This window comes from Bos indicus x Bos taurus, chromosome 7 (genome assembly GCF_003369695.1).
Source record: "Bos indicus x Bos taurus breed Angus x Brahman F1 hybrid chromosome 7, Bos_hybrid_MaternalHap_v2.0, whole genome shotgun sequence".
NCBI lineage: Eukaryota > Metazoa > Chordata > Mammalia > Artiodactyla > Bovidae > Bos > Bos indicus x Bos taurus.
The window spans coordinates 14,024,619-14,048,583 of record NC_040082.1 but is presented as its reverse complement, the minus strand read 5'-3'; the positions used below and the strand labels follow the sequence as shown (position 1 = coordinate 14,048,583).

The following is a 23,965-nucleotide window of genomic DNA, read 5'->3' as shown; positions in this document are numbered from 1 at the left end:
GGATCCAGAATTAAATTTGTCTATTTGACTAACGGGAAATCTTAGGCTGTTAAAAATAAGAACTATGTTTATTTGCCTTCTAAGTTCCTCAAATTGTAGATTGTTAGGTAACAGGCACCCAAAAGTAGACTGATCAAATAAATAAAATGAGTAGAGTGAAGTCATATAGTTTCATTCCCAATTTGTTTTTGAAACTTTTTAATATAAGAAAATATATTCCATAATAGTCTGTGGTTCTATTACATTGTCTTCAACTTTGTTATTAAAATGCTCTAAAGTAGATAGATTATAAAAAAAATGAATACCTCCATTTAAAGACATACCTAAAATTCAAAGCTATGTAAATACTTTCAAAATCAGTATAATTATCAAGGGACTTGGATTTGACATTTTCTTGCATCTATATTATTAAAGTGATTTTATCAGAAAGGTTTACTGGGAATGGACAGTAGACCTAGTTTTGCAAAAGTTAAAGGGAATCTGCTGTATTTATCAAGCTTGGGAAATAATCTGCTGTTATATCTCCTGGCCACTGGTAACTACAGATTCAAGTAATTCAAGGTCATCCTGGCTGGTGACTGCGGGGTCACACTGCCATCTAGTGGCCATCTCCACTGCCGATGACATCTCTTCCAGGCCATGTTGATGCTGAAGGGACTGGATTTCCATTAGTTACATGTATCTAAGAACCCATTTTCACATCTCACTGGATAATAAAGTATTTAAGGGAGAAACCATGCCTTATGTATTCTTTTTCTGGGGGAAACAACCCCCAAGGCAGCGAAATATCCACCTGTAACTTTAGTCAGCCCTCCTATACCTGCAGATTCAGCCAACCTCAGACCAAACAGGACTGTAGTATTTACTGGGGGGAAAAAAAAAAAAATCCATGTATAAGTGGACCCTTGCAGCTTAAACCCGTGTTGTTCAAGGGTCAACTACATTTGTTAACTTTGATGTGAAATATGTTCTCGACTCACCCAGCTAAGGATATCAGAATTTTTCACTTCTCATCCTTTGTACTCCTCCCTACCCTTAAGTCTACTTCTGCTTAGGCTGCATAAAATCTGGAAACAGTAAAAAATCATAGTGGGACTGTCTCAAGTTTCTGGTCCCATTATCATGTTTCCAATTTAAGAAATGGAAATAGATATTGCTGGCTTATCCTTAATACTAGAGACTAAAAAAAATAGATGGCAGTGAATTCTTCCAGTGGCTAAATGAAACACAACCAAGTCATTAGCAAATTTTCAGAAATATAAACATCATTATAATTATCATTCTGATGCCCAGGTACACTTTAAAGTGCTGGGCATTGTTCCAAGTGCTTTCCATGCGTTCTCATACAGTCCTCAAAACAATACTACAAAGTGGTTATAAACCCAGTTTCAACACTACGAAAACTGAGGCAGAGGAGGAGAAAAAAAGAGGGAGAAAGAAATGAGACTCGCTTAAAAGTTCCCACGGGTAAATGGAAAAGCTGGGATATGAAACCAAGCAATGTACTGGTAAAGAACAAAGGAACAACAAGCACAGTGATATTCAGATTTCAAAAAATACTCAAATATTCCTAACAAAAATAACTCGGAAAAGTGAGTTGCTTTAGCAGAGAATTACTCTCATCTATTTTTCAGAAAACATGTATTGAATGAGCCAAGTTTATCCATGAAAGAATGTTTATTTACCTATTTATATATCTGCCTTGGTCCAAAAAATACTAAAGGTGGCTTAAAAACGGATCATAGTCACTTTTTGCAATACAGTCAAGGTCTTAAATGTATTACTCTCCCCAAAAGCTAGCTGCTTCCAAACTTGATTTAATATTTTGCATGTTTTCTCGCCGTTGCTTGGTGAATGTATTTGCTTCTCCCTTCTGTAACCGTCGTCTCACAGCTGATTTTTGTTGTTTCGTCAACTGACGTTTCACCTTCTGTTTCACCAATTCCTGGAAAGATACTATGAATTAGTATCACTGAAAACTGATCATTTTGATAAGGAGTAAATGGTCAATAAAAGAAAGATTTACATTGCTAATATTTTAAAATTCTGTTAAAAGCATGAGTTTAAAAAGTTCCAAACACTGACAGTATACCAAATTAACCAGCAATAAAACAAAACACTGAACTGCTACAAAACAGGAGGAATTAAATTCTTAACCGAAATACAGATCACAGCAAAAAGCAGGGTATAGCAGTACAGTAGTGAACAGTCACAATTTTTTGAGTAACAAATCATCATAGTGCCACCTAGTGTCACTAGGAAAACTGGGAAAAACCAAACAACCGGCCAAACAAATCCCCCAAACCCAAACCCAACAAGATGGAAAACAAAACCACCACCAACAAAAAAACCAAAAAATCCCCAAGACAAAAAAACCTGCTGATTCCTTTGCTTTCTAAGTAAAAGTAGGCATGGTTCTGCAGCAGAAAACTATGTTTGAAAGCATTTAGTACTGGTCAAATACACGCAAGAGCGTTTTCATAACTTTAGGTGTAGAAACGACTCGATGGCAGGAGTTACTCATGGAAAAGTCCTCATACAGTTTCTGGGAGAAATTTATGTTTTCACATGATGAATGATCATAAATTCAAATTATTTCTTTATCACTTAAGACACAGGCTGCCAATGCCAAATGACATGCAAGATGAATATTTTTTTCACAGCAACCTTTTTTTCCCCCTCTGGAGTATTCAGCCTGTTATTTAATCATATATAATCTTACATCATCCAACCTCTCCTAAAAAAAGAAGTTGAACGGTGAAAGGATTAAAGCAAGGGGCTCTTCTTACTATGCCTCACTCTGTTAGGCACAAAGAAGCATTTATTAAAAATCTGTCATTAAAAAGTAAAGATTAATGGATGTGAGAGGTAAAAAAGAACTAGGGAAACCAGTCTTCCTAATGCAGTGTTTCTTGGACCGAATGTGTATTAGTGTAAAAATCTGGATGAGTCGAGTTAAATGCAGACTTTGGATTATTTCACATAGTTAGACAGACGGGCTTTAACAAGTTATCCCTCTTTATTTTAGTCTGATGATTCTCAATGGGAAGAAAAGTAAAAGAAGAGAAAGGGAAACAAGAATCAGAATGTAAGTTCCTACAGAGGCTGATACCCTATGAGATACAGTCTCAGGAAAGTCACAGTTTCAGAACCACCTGGTTGGTATTGCAGAAGTTTCATGACTGAAAGTGTTAGGACTGGCTGAAAGTTTAACATCGGAGTGACTTTTCTCTATCTCAGGAAACTAGGCAACTGTCACAGTTCCTCACCCCAAGAGACCAGAAACCTGAATCAGATCAGCATCATAAGCCTGGTGTCCTAACTTATCACCAAGACAACAGAGCAACACATTCAGACTTCTGAAGTCAGTTATTTCCAAATCACAACTCTAACACTTAAATTCTCAATCAGGTGGGAGAATAGGATATAAAGACATATCTAGTAATAAAAAGTCCTCTCCCCACCCACCCAAATAACTACCTAAGATCATTCTGTCCCATAAAAATGTAAGCTCAGTATGAACAGAGATAAAACTAGGAAAGAAAGCACTCAACAGATTGGAGACTGGGAAAACTGTAGAACGTGTACCACGTTTAAACCAGAGTTCAGACAGAGGCCTCCAGGATAGCTCTAAGAAAAATCAATTTGTTTTCTAAATATTCTGCTTGAACTTCCCCTTGGTGCTTTACTTCAGCGAGACCGTAAGATAATCATATCAAACAGCTAAAGAAAATAAGGAGATAATGAACTACTATGCATGCATGTCCTAATTTAGAACAATTTACAACTCTTACAAATTTAACTTTTATGTTAAAAACAAGTGGGAAAAAAAGCCACATTAGTATATTTAAAAAAGAATGATGAAAGGGAAAATAAAATAGTTGACCCTTGAACAGTTAGGCTGTGTTAGGGGCATGGACACACTTTACAGTCAAAAATCTGAGTACAACGTGAAGAACCAGCCGCCTGCATCAGAGGCGCCTCTGCAACTGCAGAGTCAACCAACTGCAGACCGTGGGGTTCTGCGCGTGCTCAGTTGCTCAGTCGTGTCCAGCTCTGTGACCCTGTGGACTGTAGCCCACCAGGCTCCTGTCCATGGGGATTCTGCAGGCAAGAACACCAGAGTGGGTTACCACTTATGTCTCCTGCACTGATAGGCAGGTTCTTTACCACTAGCACCCCCTGGGAAGCCCACAGGAGTGACCCAGTAAGCATCCTGGAAATGTTGAATAATAGTTACCGGAGGAATCGTTGAACAGCTTAAAACACTGCCCACAGAAGTAACACTCAGGGTTCTTGTTCTGTGTCGATTAGTATCTTCCATATTTTCTTCATCTCTAATAATAAAATAAAAATTTACCTAGTTAATCCTTAATAGTTAATTATGCTTGATTAATTTATAGAATATTACTATCAATATTCTGAAATAAAGCCATTTCATTAAACTACCCCAAATCTAAAAGTTAAATTTTAGATCTTTTGCTATCTAAGCTGAGGCTGATTCACAAATATGTGAAATTTGTCCAAAAAAAAATCTTACAAGAAAAATAATGTAATGGTAATTTTAATTGTACATTAACAAATAAGTACAGAAGTTTCAAAGTACCACAGAAAATTCATTTTAAGTATGTATACTAAGAGCACACTTACTACATTTTTATTAGACTATACATTAATCAAACATACATTAGATGAATAATTATTTAAAAATACAAACAATTCATACATCTAAAACCTCATCAATTTATTATTTGAAAGTAATCATTTGAATTTTAAGGCAAAACTGCTTAAAACTGAATACATGTGGTAGCATCAAGTCAACGGTAGACAGAGTTATTTGAATTTTAATAATAAAAGTGATATTTGCTTTTATTCTGTGCATGAAAGTGAAAGTCGCTCAGCTGTATCTGACTCTTTGCGACCCCATGGACTATACAGTCCATGGGATTCTCCAGGCCAGGATACTGGAGTGAGTAGCCTTTCCCTTCTCCGGGGGATCTTCCCAACCCAGGGATCAAACCCAGGTCTCCCACATTGCGGGCAGATTTGTACCAGCTGAGCCACGCCCAAGAACACTGGAGTGGGTAGCCTATCCCTTCTCCAGCGGATCTTCTCGATCCAGGAATTGAACTGGGGTCTCCTGCATTGCAGGCGGATTCTTTACCAGCTGAGCTACCAAGGAAGCCCTAAAGGAACGTTGCACCCGAACAGGAACTTGAACCCTGCACCCTTAGATTAAAAGGATGCTCTACTGACTGAGCTATCTGCACATACCGATGCAGAATACAGCTGGCATGCCATTTGAAAAAAGTACTCATTTACCAGAATCAAAGAATAGGTCTCCAGATTAAAGTGAAAATACAATCAACAAAAACCTATACCTGAAAGGCCTGAATTCTTTGCTCAACGATGACAAGGCAATCAGATGAGGACACTCATCTTCATCCTCCTCAGGGCCCACAAGGATTCCACCTTGACCTGTCTCACCATCTTGCCTGGCGTCACGTTCACGTCTGTTCTCCCCGGAAAATTCACTTACAGAACTGTTTTCAACAACCTGCCCTTCTATTTCTTCTAAAGCTTGACTGAATTCAGTCATTTCGAATCTGTGTGCATCAGCACTGTCCTCTGACAAACTCTCTTCCTTTATTTGCTCAAGGTTTTCAAATGACCTGCAACAGCAGTCAACTGATTCAGCTGCACAGTTCCGTCCACCTTCATTTTCTGATCTACAATCCCTGGCTCTTTCTGACATCTCTTCGTCAGAAAATGGGAAGTCAGATCTCTCCTCTGTTTCTGTATGTTTATCCTCTGGACCTGCTGGGTGAAGCAGTTCGTCGTCTGCCTGCATCTCCTTCGTGTAGCCGCTGGCAGAAACCTCTATGTCAAGAGAATCCTCCCTCCTAGGAAAAAAGAATGTTACGCATTTAGGAGAGAGAAAAAAATCCACCTGACATGGGCAAGTGTATTTAGTATTCGGATGAATCATGACTCTCAAATGAGTTTAACAGTTTATAGATTTTAAAGGTTTTTCTCTGGCTAAAAGGTAATACTTAAATCACTTAAGTACACAAATATAAAAGACATATGTTACTTGTCATTTAAGAATAAAAGGACTGCGAAGAGCAACAGATATTAGAAAAATTAGAGAAATTTCAGTGCATACTGACTTAATAAATTAACTTTCAGAGGGGGCTAACAATTTTAAGTTAGGTCAATCATCCCAAATCAGAAAACAGCATCTTAATTGAGCATATAAAATGAGAAAATTTGGCTGTGAGAATTATGTTCCATGAATCAATTAAAGATAGTTTCTATAGTGAATAAAGGAAAAACACATTTCTGATAAACACTTGACTATATTCCTTAAAAATGCGTTCTTCACAGAGCATCCACTATTGAATAAGAGTTCTTGAATTTATAAGAAACTATGTTCCTCTTCCAAATTCAGTAAGGTTAATGGACCACAGGGAAGCATAGTTTTTAAGTTTCATTTGTATATTACCAGCAGTGATACTGAACAATGATTATAATGTACCACAGGTCACTATTTGAAAAACTTTTAGATTAAAGCATTAACTTCTAAGTAAATAAATCAGGTATTTTAACAGAATTCTATCATTTTATCCAATACAGTGTACAAACCTTATATCACTAAAGGTTGGGAAAAGCTCACTTTCATAGCTGAAACGTTTCATGAAGAAATCTCTAATGCATTTCACATCTCTGTCAAAATACCTGCAAAAGCAAGAATCATTTTTTTTATACAGACTTTGTTGCTCATCTTTTTCCTTATTAGCCAATGACAACATCTCTGCTATTTGTTATAACACTCTTATCCTTACATGAAAGAGAAAAGGATGTTACTCAAAAGAAAAATAAATCAGTTGTCAGTATCTGAAAAACTAAAACTAAAAGCAGAGGAACTAACAAGGACTATAAGCTGTCAAGGGCACCCAGTTTCTACGGTTAGAATAAACCCAAGGTTCCCCCATACTGTGACAGATACACATACGAAACAAGGAAAAGATACAGGCCTGCAGTTTGGGGACCAATTTCTACTTTTCAGTCTGTCTAGTTATAGTTCCCATCAGCTATGTTCACTAGAACCTCTAGTCAACTGGGAAAGTTGAAGACAAAAACAGACTAGTGACTCAGAAGAAAAAGTTTGGGGACTAATGAATGTTATGGTTATATTATCTTTATTACCCATTAGCTAATATGCAGTAAACATCTATAAGAGATTAATAATGCTATGGCTTATAAATAATAATTTGAAGACACGTTACTCTGGGAGTAGAAGGACCTCTGAGTATCAGGGTGCTTTTTAGGTAACCATAAAATAGCAGGAACAGATTAAATTCTCTAGAAGGTGTCCAGAAAGGGAGAATTGAGAGACAGGATGACATGGAATTGACAGAACAGGAGAAAAAATACTCAACCTTAATTTGATTATGCTCAATTGCATCATGGAATACAAACACACAAAGGAAAATGTTCTGTCATATTTCACAATTGGGCTTGTTTAGATGGTCAAGTAATGTGAGAAATAAGATTACCACAGTATATAAATCGATTCTGCCCTGTGTCAGGATGAGGTTTTACGTGAATTCCTTTCTCTTAACAAAATAAAAGCTAAAAATGATAGGGGGTAGTATCATTATCTGTCTGGTAACTGAGGTTTAGTATAAAGCCACAACTTTCATTAAGGCCATAAAAAATTATTAAATTATGCTGGGTGAAATCCTCTTGGAGGCAACTATGCAACAGAGACAAAGCAGAAAAAGGCAGAAAGGATGGTGTCCAGGGTCCTCCCTTGTGTGTCCCTACTGCTGAACAGGCTTTTGTTTTAAAAGTTGGGGTTTTACCCCAAAGTTTGTTTGGATAGATAGTTCCATTGCTAAGAAAGCTCGACTTTTGCAAGTCTGTCAACTCACAAGAGTAATTCAAATTCTTTTGATGATTTATAAAAGTAAACAGTTTCTTCAGACTTCTAATAAACAATATTATTTTAATGAATAAATTAATTTTAAAACTGGATCAATGTGCATCCCCACCCCCCCCCTTAAAATACTGAGGAGTAAGAAAAGTTCTTAGGTGGAAAGATCCTAGCACTTTGATATCCTTATCAGCCACTTCAAAACAGTTATTAACCCAAATGGCAGTATGACAAGGCTGAAAAGTTAAGAATAAATTAAAAATGACTGCAGCACACATAAACACAGCCACGTCCAGAGTATACCATTCAGCATTGGGATGAGAAGTTGAAACCATCTGTGGAAAATCGATCATGGTAATGTGGTCATCTTCATCCAAAATGAGATTGAATTCATTGAAATCTCCATGAATCAGTCCGTGATTTGCAAGTTTAACAATTAGTTCCATAGCTTCATCATATACTGATGCAGGATCTTCAACATGGTGTATTTGACATCTGAAAGTATGGAAATGGTTCATTTGTCATCATTCATAATTTTAATTAAAGCAAGCATGGGTGTATTTACATATAAATATTATTTCCATTTCAAGCCTCTCTAGCCTCTCTTCATTCCTATCTGTATATAGACATAATACCTCTTATTTAAAAAAAAAAAAAAAGCTACAACCCACTCCAATCTACATCTTCTTTCCACTATTATACACATTCTTTGTTCCACATTCTTTATAACCAAACTCCTCTAGTTGTGCTTTACCCAATTTTTTCCCTCCCATTCTAATGAACCCATTTCAAACAGGCTTTCATCCATCCTGCTCCAATAAAATAGCTCCTGTCAAAACTACCAATGACTTCCAAATGACTTGCCATATCCAATGGTCAGTTCTTGACTGTCATCATAATCTGGTCTATTAGCTAATCCCTTCCCGGTCTATGAAGCATATCCTTTCACTTGACCCTTGGCCTACTAACTCTTAAGGCTGTCCTCTTTCTGCACTGATCATTCCTTCTTAGTCTTTTTAGCTAGTTTTTCAGCCTTTCCCTGATTTACAAATTTGGGAGCTCCTCAAAGTCTAATCCTAAAACCTACTGTCTTAACCATTCTTGATCTCATTCACAGACTTCAATCTAGACTTTCCCTGAGCTTCTAGGCATCTCTAACTTACCATGTCCCCAAGTGAACCTCTGATTCTGCCCCACTCTCTAACTCCCAACTGTCTTCCTGCAGCCTTTCCCATTTCTATAACTGGCAACTTTATCCCTCTAAGTAATTCACTATTCAGGCCCCAGATCTTTATTTGCCACTTCCTTCTTATCAACATCTAATCTCAAACAAATCATGTAGGCCCTAACTGTAAAACTCATCCAGAATCTGACAATGTTCCCTCACCTTCACATCTACCATTCTGATCTAGACTACCATCATCTCTTTCAAGGATGGTGATAATCTCCTAACTTTTCTTCCTAATCCTGTCCTAGTCTTCCTTTAGTCTATTTTCAATACAGCAGCCAGAGTGATCCCATTACAGTATTAATCACATCATATCCCTTCTCAATTCAAAACTCCTCCAATGGCTAGAGAATTCCCTGGCAGTCAGTGGTTAGTACTGTCATTGCCACCAAAATAATCCTCCAATTGTTTCCTGTCTCAAACAAAATAGTCCCTGTAATATTGTCTCAGTGGCAGTCATGTGAGGAAACAGAAGTGTATCAAAGCAACCTTAAAGTTACTCAATGTTGGGCTTCCCTGGTAGTCCTGGTAGATGGTAAAGAATCCACCTGCAATGCAGGAGATCTGGGTTCGATCCCTGTGTCAGGCAGATCCCCTGGAGAAGGGAATGGCAGCCCACTCCAGAATTCTTGCCTGGAGAATTCCACAGACAGAGGAGCCTGGCAAGCTATAGTCCATAGGGCTGCAAAGAGTCCGACATGACTGAGCAACTAACACTTCCTTTCTTTCATATTTAAATATATCCTATCTACCACAATAATCCGCTGCCTCTCCGATCTTATCACTCACAATTTTCTCCCTGACTCACTCAGCTCCAGCCACAGTGGCTCCTCACTGTTCCCTGAACATGAAGGTATGCTCCCATCTCAGGACTTTTGCTCTTTTCTCTGCCTAGAATGTACTTAGATATCTGCATCATTTCTTCTTTCGCTTCTTTCAGGATTCTGCTGAAAAGTCCCTTTACCAATGAGAACTCTTCTGATCATCCCAGCCTTCCACATCCATCTCAGTATTTCTTGTCCCACTTACCCTTACTTTATTTTTATCCATAGCATTCACCACTCTCTGATGTATCATATAATTCCTTGTTCACCTATTTATTGCAAGTTTCCTTTCATCAGAACGTAAGCTCTGTGAGGACAGGGACTTTGTTTATTGGGGTGCCTTGAACAGTGCTTGGCACACACTAGATTGTTAATAAAAATCCACATTGTCAGAATGAAACTGAATTTTCAATTTGTCTTTAAGTCTACTGCTTTTTGTTAATTTCTAACCTCCCCAAAGTCATACTGCATTTAATGAAAAAAACTTATTTAAAAAAAACTGAACCTTACAACTATTTATTAGAACTCACGGTTTTAAGAATAATAAATACTTACAGAGGATAGCCACTTATGAGTTCCATGACCACTGCATGGCGATTATAATCAATTGGCTTTGGAACTGGAAATTTCCTTTCATACAATGCCTAAAATATAGCAAAACAGGTAAAAAGTAATGAAGAGGTCATTAATTTTTAGGGAACAATAAAGTTAAGTGTACCTGTCCAAAACCAGGGGGGAAAAAAAATCATAACCTTCACAAAATTATAGTTAACACATGATTATGTATGGCTTATTCACAGCACAGGATGAGCTGTACATAAAAATAAAATTGGAAATCAGTTTTGCAATTCATTTTTTTTTAACCAAACATTCATTTATTGAACATTTACCAAATATACATTGTGCTATGGTTACAAAAGTGAGTGTGAAAATGTCTCTGCCTTCAAGAAGTTTAGTCTCTTAGGATATGTATGTCCTCTTCTATTTTGTAAGTTTCTGTCATTTACTGGAATGTGCTTAAAGAATTCAAATGGAAATAAATTGTGTTTTAGGAAATACTGTCTTCTGGTGTATCAAGAAATGAAATATTTCAGGACACTGGACATTTTACTTTATAGAGCACTGACTTTTCTCTTCAGACCACAGTATCAATCTATCGTGTGACAAAGAGTCACTGTGGTCACAGACACCGGTAGTGTGAGTCAAATGTTACTACCTACCATTCATAAATTCATTTTTCTCCCTATGCTTCACTTTTCCTATCCTACTGCTTTCAAAGTCGTGTTGTTATTACTTCCTTCAAAATATCTTGGTTTTCTGTATTCTGCCATTTGGAATGCTGCCATTTCTAACAGGGCTTTGTCATTGTTACCCCAACCACATCAACAATGGTTCTAGCTTTGCACACCAAACCTTTCTTCAGTGTACCAGTACCAACTAAGATGCGTGTGTCAATGCTCCATTTTAAAAAAACCTACAACGCTGTAAACATTGATTTCAGTCTGAATAATTTTTCCTAGTTTTCAAAACTCTTTAATCCACTTAATCCAGTCCTAGTTCTCTTCAATACTCTGTCCAATAAACACTCTAGAGTGCGGTCATACAGCCACCTCAGTGACTGTTACCATACACCCATGGCTCATGCTCACATCCATGTCTTGGTCATTCTGGCTTCTTTGGAAAAGTATACTGTCTTGTCTTTTCCTTATAGACAAATCATATGAACTCCCATTCAAGAAACCTCCTTCTACTCTATGTATTCTACTCTACAGAAGTTTCTCTAAACTCAACATGATTTGACATTTAAACTGTTTTTTACTCTATTTTTTAATTGAAGGGTAATTGCTTTACAGAATTTTGTTTTCTCTCAAACATCAAGAATCAGCCGTAGGTACACCCCTGTCCCCTTCCCTCCCTCCAATCTCCCTCGCCATCCCACCCTTCTGGATTGTTACAGAGCTCCTGTTTGAGTTCCTTGAGACACACAGCAAATTCCCACCTGGCTATTTACTTTACATATGGTAATGTAAGTTTCCAAGTTACTCCCTCCATGCATCTCACTCCCTCCTTCCTCCCCTTTCCCTAGTCTATAAGTCTGTTCTCTATGTCTGTTTCTCCATTGCTGCCCTGCAAATAAATTCATCAGCACCATCTTTCTAGAATCCATATATATGCATTAGTATATGACATTTGTATCTCTCTTTCTGACTTACTTCACTCTGTAATAGGCTCCAGGTGTGTGTTTATGTTACCTTCCTAATTTTAAGACAGACTGTTACTCCTTTGGTATTCACTGTTCACTTCCACCCTCCTTCTCCTACGCTGCAAAATCCTCAACAGACAGGCAGGCACATAGCCAACACTCAGCGTATGCTTAACAGGGTTACTTTTATGAGGCTGTCTACTCTTTCCTATCCTCCTCAGACAGGAACTGAACTACTTCCCACTCCCCAGTGACTGTCTGCTTGGTTGTATATTTTTTATTTTTAAATCCAAATGGTTTTGGATTTGAGCCTTGGCGGCTCACAAGTATATAACAACTTTAACTAATGTCACAGTGGTTTAGCCCTGTGCCATAACCCTTAAGTTAAAGCTCAATTTTATTTTTATTTGGGAAAAGAGGGAATAAACTTACGAAACATATTTATGTACAACCAGATTCTATTCCTGTATCTTCCTATAAACATACCAAGAAAACATTTAATATAGTTTGGGGGAAATGTGTAACAATTCCTACCAAACTGCTTACTCACATTACTGATGAGTAATGGTTTGTGGTCACAGGACATAAACCATTGGTATAAGACAAAAAACAGAGTATGTATGATATTAGTAGCACTTCTTTATACTGCCTTGAGGATTCTTCCCTCATGATACAGGTCATACAACTCTTAATAATTCAAAAATTTTTTAAAGTTATAACAAATAAATCCTACTGGAGAGAATAATAAAAATGCAGTTACTTTTTAATTTACTAGTGAAGACAATTAACTTGGTTATTTTTAAAGATATTTAATAAATCTATATGAACTTATTTTGAAAGGTTAAAGGTTAAAAACTAAGATTTTTACCATTTCTAATATACATACAAATTCATAAATTAACATTTATTCCATTGTGGGGAAAAAATAGTAGTCAACTATCTGAGACACTAAGGTCTCCAAAGAAGGTAACTATCTGATGTTTTTAACTAGAGACAGACATACATATATACACTGAACAGATATACATTCACACACACACATTTATATCATTAATTATTTTAGGCTACTCTACCTTGTTAACATTGCTGCATAAAAATTGCCTTTATGCATTTATAACAGCTAAAAACACCTTTGCATAGAAGGAAACCACCAGAAAAACAAATAACAGAAATAGTCAAAACAGTTAAAAGTGACTGTAAGGACTGTGACAGGCAGTAGGGAGATACGGAGGCCACGGACTGATGCGTGTCACTACAACCTTTTAACTACACATACTGTTTGGTTAATAATTTAAAATTAATTAAAAGTACCTTCATATAAGCAAATTCTTTCATTGCAGAGAGACGAGATAAATAAAGCCAAGACATGTTATGCCTATGTTTATGGTAATCACGCTTGTTTTTCAGATTTCGAAAGGAGGTTCTTCCCAGTCTGTGAAGCTTTAATGCAAACTGCTGCCCTTCTTCATTTGCAACGATGTAAATATCTAAAATCAAAATTTTAAAAGGATAATTATTATATTTTTATTCCAGTAAGTTTAATCAATTCTAATTTTCTAACTTTGATTTTAGTTGTACCAAATTTTATCTTTCTTAATAACTCGAAATACTTATTCAGCAAAATATTTTTATTTTATTTTAGTTTAGTTACAATTCAAAGTGATGACATGTATTAATACCTACTACAAAGAAAACAGGGGAGCAAAGTTATTGCTTCCAAAGCAAAAGTTATTGCTTCCAAAGGTATTTAATGCTCAATTCAATTTAGTGGGAATACATCTAATTGTTCTTTAGTGTCCTACATGTATGAGAACGTTGACGTTCACTCTTGCCATCTTGTTTGACCACATCCAATTTGCCTTGATTCATGGACCTAACATTCCAGGTTCCTATGCAATATTGCTCTTTACAGCACCGGCCTTGCTTCTATCACCAGTCACATCCACAGCTGGGTATGGTTTTTGCTTTGGCTCCATCCCTTCATTCTTTCTGGAGTTATTTCTCCACTGATCTCCCGTAGCATATTGGGCACCTGCTGACCTGGGGAGTTCCTCTTTCAGTATACTATCATTTTGCCTTTTCATACTGCTCATGGGGTTCTCAAGGCAAGAATACTGAAGTGGTTTGCCATTCCCTTCTCCAGTGGACCACATTCTGACCATGCCATCAAGGTCAACAAGAGTTTGAAATGCAGTACTTGGATGCAATCTCAAAAATGACAGAATGATCTCTGTTCATTTCCAAGGCAAACCATTCAATATCACAGTAATCCAAGTCTATGCCCCAACCAGTAACGCTGAAGAAGCTGAAGTTGAACGGTTCTATGAAGACCTACAAGACCTTTTAGAACTAACACCCAAAAAAGATGTCCTTTTCATTATAGGGGACTGGAATGCAAAAGTAGGAAGTCAAGAAACACCTGGAGTAGCAGGCAAATTTGGCCTTGGAATACGGAATGAAGCAGGGCAAAGACTAATAGAGTTTGGCCAAGAAAATGCACTGGTCATAGCAAACGCCCTCTTCCAACAACACAAGAGAAGACTCTACACATGGACATCACCAGATGGTCAACACCGAAATCAGATTGATTATATTCTTTGCAGCCAAAGATGGAGAAGCTCTATACAGTCAACAAAAACAAGACCAGGAGCTGACTGTGGCTCAGATCATGAACTCCTTATTACCACATTCAGACTTAAATTGAAGAAAGTAGGGAAAACCACTAGACCATTCAGGTATGACCTAAATCAAATCCCTTATGATTATACAGTGGAAGTGAGAAATAGATTTAAGGGCCTAGATCTGATAGATAGAGTGCCTGATGAACTATGGACTGAGGTTCGTGACATTGTACAGGAGACAGGGATCAAGATCATCCCCATGGCAAAGAAATGCAAAAAAGCAAAATGGCTGTCTGGGGAGGCCTTACAAATAGCTGTGAAAAGAAGAGAAGTGAAAAGCAAAGGAGAAAAGGAAAGATATAAGCATGTGAATGCAGAGTTCCAAAGAATAGCAAGAAGAGATAAGAAAGCCTTTCTCAGCGATCAATGCAAACAAATAGAGGAAAAAAACAGAATGGGAAAGACTAGAGATCTCTTCAAGAAAATTAGAGATATCAAGGGAACATTTCATGCAAAGATGGGCTCGATAAAGGACAGAAATGGTATGGACCTAATAGAAGCAGAAGATATTAAGAAGAGGTGGTAAGAATATACAGAAGAACTGTATAAAAAAGATCTTCATGACCCAGATAATCACGATAGTGTGATCACTCACCTAGAGCCAGATATCCTGGAATGTGAAGTCAAGTGGACCTTAGAAAGCATGACTACAAACAAAGCTAGTGGAGGTGATGGAATTCCAGTTGAGCTATTTCAAATCCTGAAAGATGATGCTGTGAAAGCGCTGCACTCAGTATGCCAGCAAATTTGGAAAACTCAGCAGTGGCCACAGGACTGGAAAAGGTCAGTTTTCATTCCAATCCCAAAGAAAGGCAATGCCAAAGAATGCTCAAACTACTGCACAGTTGTACTCATCTCACATGCTAGTAAAGTAATGCTCAAAATTCTCCAACCAGGCTTCAGCAATACGTGAACCGTGAACTTCCAGATGTTCAAGCTGGTTTTAGAAAAGGCAGAGGAACCAGAGATCAAATTGCCAACATCCGCTGGATCATCGAAAAAGCAAGAGAGTTCCAGAAAAACATCTATTTCTGCTTTATTGACTATACTAAAGCCTTTGACTGTGTGGATCACAATAAACTGTGGAAAATTCTGAAAGAGATGGGAATACCAGACCATCTGATCTGCCTCTTGAGAAATGTGTATGCAGGTCAGGAAGCAACAGTTAGAACTGGACATGGAACAACAGACTGGTTCCAAATAGGAAAAGGAGTATGTCAAGGCTGTATATTGTCACCCTGCTTATTTAAGTTATATGCAGAGTACATCATGAGAAACGCTGGACTGGAAGAAGCACAAGCTGGAATCAAGATTGCCGGGAGAAATATCAATAACTTCAGATATTCAGATGACACCACCCTTATGGCAGAAAGTGAGGAGGAACTAAAAAGCCTGTTGATGAAAGTGAAAGAGGAGAAAAGTTGGCTTAAAGCTCAACATTCAGAAAACGAAGATCATGCCATCTGGTCCCATCACTTCATAGGAAATAGATGGGGAAACAGTGGAAACAGGGTCAGACTTTATTTTTTTTGCTCCAAAATCACTGCAGATGGTGACTGCTTCCATGAAATTAAAAGATACTTACTCCTTGGAAGAAAAGTTATGACCAACCTAGGTAGCATATTCAAAAGCAGAGACATTACTTTGCCAACAAAGGTTCGTCTAGTCAAGGCTATGGTTTTTCCTGTGATCATGTATGGATGTGAGAGTTGTTGGACTGTGAAGAAAGCTGAGTATCGAAGAATTGATGCTTTTGAACTGTGGTGTTGGAGAAGACTCTTGAGAGTCCCTTGGACTGCAAGGAGATCCAACCAGTCCACTCTGAAGGAGATCAGCCCTGGGATTTCTTTGGAAGGAATGATGCTAAGGCTGAAACTCCAGTACTTTGGCCACCTTATGCGAAGAGTTGACTCATTGGAAAAGACTCTGATGCTGGTTGGGATTGGGGGCAGGAGGAGAAGGGGACGACACAGGATGAGATGGCTGGATGGCATCACTAACTCGATGGACATGAGTCTGAGTGAACTCCGGGAGTTGGTGAGGGACAGGGAGGCCTGGCATGCTGTGATTCATGGGGTTGCAAAGAGTCGGACACGACTGAGCGACTGAACTGAACTGTATGAGAAGGGATTAATAACATCTTCCTTTACAACATGGGACTTCCCCAGTGGTCCAGTGGTTAAGACTCTACACTTTGACTGGCTGTGAGCTAGTCCTACATGCTGTGAGGTGAGGCCAAAAAAAAAAAAAAAATTAGAAAACCAAAAAACCCTTCCTTTTCAGCAATGTGAAGTTCAATTCTTAAACTGTTTCAGTGAATAAATACTGAGTGTCAGAATATAATCCTAAAGTAATCAGAATGGAGCAGATCTTGTCATAAATATTCTATTACTAACATTTAGAACATGTCCTAATTACTCATGAGACAAACAGCCTCTCTCTCATGTTGGTGAGATTATAAATTGACACAAATTGGAGGAAATTTGGTAATACCAAAATTCTTAATGTACCCAAGTTTAGCTCTAATATTTCTAAGAATGTAATACTTGACAATTATGAGGAAGACATCTATGCTGATATGAAATGTCATGGATGCACTAAATGGAAAAAAATCAAGGTGTAGAATTGTTAAGGACTGCTTGCTTTCACCTATGATTATAAAAGATACATACATCCTCAGAACATTATATACTTGTATTCATACAGAATATTTCTATGACATATAGGATATTAAATAAACAGTAATAGCTGAAACTTCAGTACTTTGGCCACCTCATGTGAAGAGTTGACTCACTGGAAAAGACTCTGATACTGGGAGGGATTGGGGGCAGGAGGAGAAGGGGACAACAGAGGAGGAGATGGCTGGATGGCATCACTGACTCGATGGACGTGAGTCTGAGTGAACTCCGGGAATTGGTGATGGACAGGGAGGCCTGGAGTGCTGCGATTCATGGGGTCGCAGAGTCGGACATGACTGAGTGACTGAACTGAACTGAAGTGAACTGAATAGCTTTGGGAAGTAATAACAGGAGATGGAGACCTGGGTTAAGAGTTAAGATTCACTTTTCATTGTACTCTCTTCTGTACTTCATCATTTTGCAAGTAATGAAGTTCTTAAAAAAAAAAAAAAAAGCCATTTTTTTGGATTGAAAAAACTGGACATAAAAAACATTTAAGAGCAAGTGTATCTCAAAAAAAGTGTTTCATTACAGCATTTTATACACATCTACATACCTTCTCACATTTAGGAATCTAGTATTAACTTGATTGTGTGTGTGCTCAGTCACCTCTGACTCTTTGTAACCCAATGGACTGCAGCCCACCAGGCTCCTCTTTCCACAGAATTTTCCAGGTAAAAATACTGGAGTGGGTTGCCATTTCCTATGAGAGGGTATCTTCCTGGCCCAGGAATTGAACCTGAATCTCTTGCATTGACAGGCAGATTCTTTACTGCTGAGCCACCAGGGAAGTTCATACCACCTGGGAAGCCTTATTAAATATAAATACTTTGGATAATAATATACTAGACATGCAAACCACATGAAGTAACCAAAACAACCTCCTTTGAATTAGGTTTTCTAATAGTTCTTTTGCTTCTAATTTTTTTGCTGTCTCAGTTTAAATTAGGTAACTATACAGGATAAACTATGTAGGACAAAAAGCAGTGTATAAGAGAGCATGTCATAAAGAAAACCATCCTCTGTTCTTTATTTTTATCATACATAAAAAACCAATACATAAGTATTTCTTTAATGCTATTTCAGAATTTTTTTCTGTGTTCTACACATACTTAACTTTGCCTTGTTGACCATACTGCTGTTATGAAAAAATGTGGTTTTTAGAACTTCCTTGTAGTATTTTTAAAAGTTATTACCAATGTCCAGTTTTTCAGATATTAAAGTAAGAACAGATAAAGTTTTTGCCAAAGATTTCAGTTAGTATAGGAAAACTAATTCTTGGTGTAACTGAACTTTCAGTGATAGACTTAGGGAAAAACAATTTACCGAACTAAGGGTAATTTCAAAATCCATATTGCTTCCAAACAACTTTTCGATTTACTGTTTAGTTAGAAAAATAGAAAATTAAAAAGATGAATCCTTTTCAAAGGGAAATATAAACTAAAGCAAATAATGCACTCAGTAGTACTATGAGCACTTACCAGATTCTTTGCCGACACCCATCTGGTTTCCAACAGACTCAACCACCTGTCTAGAAGACAGTGTTTTCAAAGCTAGGTAATCGTAGCCTGCGTTTGTCAACCGATAGCCCTGGACAGCTAGACAAAATCAAATGAGAAAGATCATATTTTAGTTATATCGTACCATCAAGTCACCTCATGTCAAGAGAAGAATTTAAACCTGGGAAGTCTTAGCTGGAAAAAGACTGGTTACCTAGTCTTATGAGTTTTGGCATTTCTTCTAATTTTTATTTCTTCTCTAGAGCAGTGTTACTCAAATGGTAATCTACAGACTGACACCAGTCTATAAATGCTTGTTACTAGTCTGTGACAAGTTATACACACTGAAATTAAGTGGTTAAGTTAAAAAAATTTTGTATCAGTTTGTCTCAGTTGTGTCTAACTTTTTGCGACCCCTTGGACTATACAGTCTATGGAATTCTCCAGGCCAGAATACTGGAGCGGGTAGCCTTCCCCTTCTCCAGGGCATCTTCCCCACCCAGGGATCAAACCCAGGTCTCCCACATTGCAGGCAGATTTTGTACCAGCTGAGCCACCAGGGAAGCCCAAGAATACCAGAGTGGGTAGCCTATCCCTTCTCCAGCACATCTTCCCAACCCATGAATTGAACTGGGGTCTCCTGCATTGCAGACAGATACTTTACCTAAACTGAGCTACCAGGGAAGCCCTATACAAACTGAAATTAAGTGTTTCAGTTAAAATATTTTTGTATCAATATTATAAAATTATTTTGTCTTTAAGTGTAACAAGAAGGAATATGCACCTGTATTCTGATCTTTCTAGTACTTATATTATTTTATAAAGCTATGGATCCTTTATAAAGGTAGAAAGGAGAACTCATCCCTCACCATGATGGTTTGAGAGGTAATGCTCTAGAGTCCTTTGGCAGACTGTACTTTCCCAAGACAGTAGCAACAGTATCTCTATCCTACTTGCTCTTCTGCACCTGGAACTTCCTGATCCCTTATCAGGAAGTAGAAGTTATTTCTCTAACTTCTTTGATCTGCGTGGGCCTGGTGATTGCTCTGAGCAGAACATGGTAAAAGTCTGCTGTGTCAGTTCTAGGTCTAGTGCTTTCTTATTTCTTAGCCTGACAACTTCTATCTGCCTTTTGGAATACCTGCTCTGGGGGAAGCCAATTACATGGAAAATCACAAATGGTGCCTCAAATACTTACTTTTGGTTCGCTCCCAAGCTATGAGTTTATGTTTTACTAGTTCTCTTAAGACTTTATTACAACCACCATGTTTAAGGCTAGCTATAGAAGCAACCAAACTGCAGGGAACAATTTCATGGTTCTTCATGCCCATTTCAACCTGAAATTGAAGAAATCAAAATGTAATCATAACCAATATAGAGTTGTTGTCTATCAAAACCTTGTTAAAAACTTAACTTTTTCAAACTTCTCTGACCACGCAGTTCCGGAACCAATTGTGAGACACAATTATTACCTTCCCTAGTCATATTTTATAATAATGAAAGCAGAAAACTCATGAAGATGTTTAGTCAAGGGAAATTCATGAAAAGTGTTGCTTTAAGGACATTAATTTAGCAGGAATATGCAAAGCAGTTTAGGGAAGGCAAAAACTAGAGGTGGTATACTGGAGAACAAAGACAACGGTCTAAGTCAGAGAAGACAGAAGCCAGAATAGGGAAGAGGTGATGGTAGTGAAGGGAAAGAATTAAAGAAATTAGTATGGGAGAGACTGGCACTTGATAGGGAATGGTAAAGTCAATGAAGAGTGAAAGTAAAAGAAGAGGAAGGACAAGTTTCAAGACATTAATAATCATTATTTTAATGAAGTTTGGGAAAGGAGTGAGGAGGTAGATAAAGCTACTTAATTCTATTTGAGCACACTGAGCTTGAGGTGTTGGAAGGTCCTTCATAGAAGATACTTCACATGAAGATGTTTTAAGGAAAACTGGAAAGGGTGACCTGCACTCGGGAATGAAGTAATAACTACAGGAAAAAAACTGTTTAATTATTTGATGAAGAGATACAGTCATGAAAGGGTGTGATCATTAAACAAGAATATAATGGGAGAAAAAGGAGGGATTAGGGACAGAACTTGGGTGGGAATTCACACCAAAAGGTTAAGGACAGCCAGTCAAAGTATGATTACTGACATAGGAGGTACCAGAGAAATAAAAGGAAGAAGGTCAAGGAAAGGTGGTCACCTATATCAAGACTGTAAGTCTCAAGTGAGACTGAAATATTTTAACAAGTAGGCCACTCCTTGCTGAGCTTCAAAAAGAACTTAAGAATTGCAAAAATTAATTTTTGGAAGAGAAATCTGGCATCGTTCTGATGTCCCAACCAAAACTCACACTTTAAACTTAATTCACCTTCCATGTTTTGTACTGTTTCTCTAAAATTCTCTTGACTCCCCTACTTCTGACAGAGGCATTAAGGGATGAGTTAACGCGCTGAGCAAGTAGAGAACAAAGGTATCTTTTGACAGTAGGTATTTAGAGAAGTCTAGCTGAATTTCAGAATCTATGGGAGGGCAGAAAATTGTCTTCCAAATTTTACAATGAATTTGCATTTCACAGTTTAGTCCTTAAGCAATGCCTATTTAAGCAAAAGATAACAGCTCCTAAATTAAAGTGTTTTATTCTGCAAATGCCTAATCTATGTGTTGATCTTTGTGCTGTAAGACTAAGACTATAAAATTCAGGGGCTCCCCTATACTTAGAATTTATTCCAAATTCTTTACCAAGCCTGTGTGGCTCTATATCTATAGCATATTATCTGGCTCCCACCTTCTCCACCTCTTCAGCTTCTTACTTACTATACTACAGCCACCCTGGCCTTTCTATTCCTCAAAAATTGTTCCTGCTTCCGGGTCTTCGCACTTAACCACTGCAGTTTCCTCTCCCTTCAATTCTTTGCAAGGACTTTACTCTGCCGGCTCCTTTCTATTGAGCTATTATGCCCGCCCCCCATTCTTTCTTTCACTTAGCAAATACTTATTCAGTACCTACCAAGTGCCAGAAACTTTTAAAAACCAGACAAGATTCTTGCACTCAGGCAGTCTTGTCTGACTGAACAGTTTAAAAACAGTATTCAGCCCCCTTGTCCCCATTATGCTGAGTTTCTATTTTATTATCCTCTTATCATCTTCATAGCACTTTTTACCTGATATCCCTCTTATTTATTCGTTTACTGGATGACTTGTCTCCTTCTTATCTGTCCTGTACCCTCTGCAATTCCCTAAAACCTTACTAAAAATCCGTTAAGTATGTGTTGATTGAATGAAACTGAAGGAATGTTATGTGACTGAGTTTGTGAGTAGGAAATGCAATTCAGTTCAGTCGCTCAGTCCTGTCCAAATCTTTGCGATCCCGTGCACTGCAGCATGCCAGGCCTCCCTGTCCATCACCAACTCCCGGAGTTTACTCAAACTCATGTCCATAGAGTCGGTGACGCTATCCAACCATCTCAACCTCTGTCCTCCCCTTCTCCTCCTGCCTTCAATCTTTCCCAGCATCAGGGTCTTTTCAAATGAGTCAGTTCTTCACATCAGATGGCCAAAGTACCGGAGCTTCAGCATCAGTCCTTCCAATGAACACCCAGGATTGATCTCCTTTAGAATGGACTGGTTGGATCTCCTTGCAGTTCAAGGGACTCTCAAGAGCCTTCTCCAACACACAGTTCAAAAGCATCAATCTTTCCGCGTTCAGCTTTCTTTATAGTCCAACTTTCACATCCATACGTGACTACTGGAAAAACCGTAGCTTTGACTAGTCGGACCTTTATTGGCAAAGTAATGTCTCTGCCTTTTAATATGCTGTCTCGGTTGGTCATAACTTTTCTTCAGCTACCAATTAATCCTCTTCAAGAGTCTTAAACCCTTCTCTGCCGGAAAAAGAAGCCCGGGGTCAGAGAAACTTCCCAGGCCACAGAGACTGGAATGTGATTCTGGAGAGGGGGAGCAGAAAAGAAGGACAAGAGAGGGCCTTTGCTTCAAGTAGGGGAAAATAAAAGATTATGGACAAAGGCTTTTGAAAAACCCGACTCTCCGATCTTCTTTTCTTCAGTCCCAGTGTCGGCTGCGTTCTGGGGGGGCCTAGGGCCCTGCTCAGCTCCTAGCAAACTTGGAGCAAGAGGAAGGGCACGCGCGGCGGAAAAGGGCAGAGAAGGGGGGAAAAACGGGGTACTTCTTACCGCTGTCAAGACCCTGAAGTCATCCCGGCTCATGTAACGCAACTTGGCCACATTCACCTTCCCCATGGCGGACCGGAACTCAGGCAAACCGGGGAGACCAGGAGCGCAGTTAACGCAGGTCTCACGCTCCTCACAGCGGCCGGGCGGCTCGCGCACGCGCAGTTTATCCTACAGGTCCTTGTCACTAAATGGATGTTCCGTTCTCACTGCCTTGGGGCAATGAAACATCTTCTGAGCCTGATGAAGTACACAGTATGGAACAAAGCAGAGTACTTTTTGTAAATTGATTTTGTTATGCAGCTGAATTGGCTGACTCTTTAAGTGTTCTCGAGATCATAGGACTTTTTTTTTTTTTTTTCGTATCTGTCAGGACCGGCTGTCGAAAGGCCCGTGACCTGCCTCTTAAGAGCAGAGTGGTAATTTAATGAGAAGACCAAGTTTTATCTCCAAACAGCAACTCCTTCTTTAGATGAAGTGAGTTACGTCAAGAAAGGGACAAAAAGAACTTGAGCTGGATTCAGGAAAACCAAGGCTGTTCAGTAAGAGTAATCGCAGGATCGGGTCCGTGTTTACCTGCGCATGCTCAGGACGGGCCGCCAAGGTGGAAGAGAACTCGGGCGTCACTTGGCGTACTTGGTCGAAGTTGCTCCCTGGACTCCCCAGCGCGCCTGCGCTGCCTGGGAGTGGGGTCTGGAGTGACAGGGGAGGACGGGTTTGCAGTCGG

At 38.5% G+C, this 23,965-nt stretch overlaps 1 protein-coding gene across 1 annotated transcript; it reads right to left on the bottom strand.

Moving 5' to 3' along the window:
- Window positions 1–1,247: 1,247 nt before the first annotated feature.
- On the bottom strand, window positions 1,248–23,401 carry RIOK2 (RIO kinase 2). The gene is made up of 10 exons (XM_027545538.1): window positions 23,242–23,401; window positions 20,251–20,389; window positions 19,035–19,151; window positions 13,506–13,681; window positions 10,547–10,635; window positions 8,243–8,434; window positions 6,646–6,738; window positions 5,382–5,903; window positions 4,241–4,337; window positions 1,248–1,945 (listed from the first exon to the last, which is right to left on the bottom strand). The coding sequence occupies exons 1-10, from the start codon at window positions 23,305–23,307 to the stop codon at window positions 1,781–1,783; spliced, it is 1,656 nt and encodes a 551-aa protein (XP_027401339.1). The 5' UTR covers window positions 23,308–23,401; the 3' UTR covers window positions 1,248–1,780.
- Between the last annotated feature and the right edge of the window lie 564 nt (window positions 23,402–23,965).

Bases quoted from the DNA above. Each gene is read 5' to 3' on its own strand.
- RIOK2 (XM_027545538.1), bottom strand. From the start codon at position 23,307: ATGGGGAAGGTGAATGTGGCCAAGTTGCGTTACATGAGCCGGGATGAC. The intron at 8,435-10,546 runs GTAAGTATTTAT...CCATACTTTCAG, and splicing joins CTCATAAGTGGCTATCCTCT to ATGTCAAATACACCATGTTG. The intron at 6,739-8,242 runs GTATACTCTGGA...TTGCTTTTGCAG, and splicing joins TCTCATCCCAATGCTGAATG to GTATTTTGACAGAGATGTGA.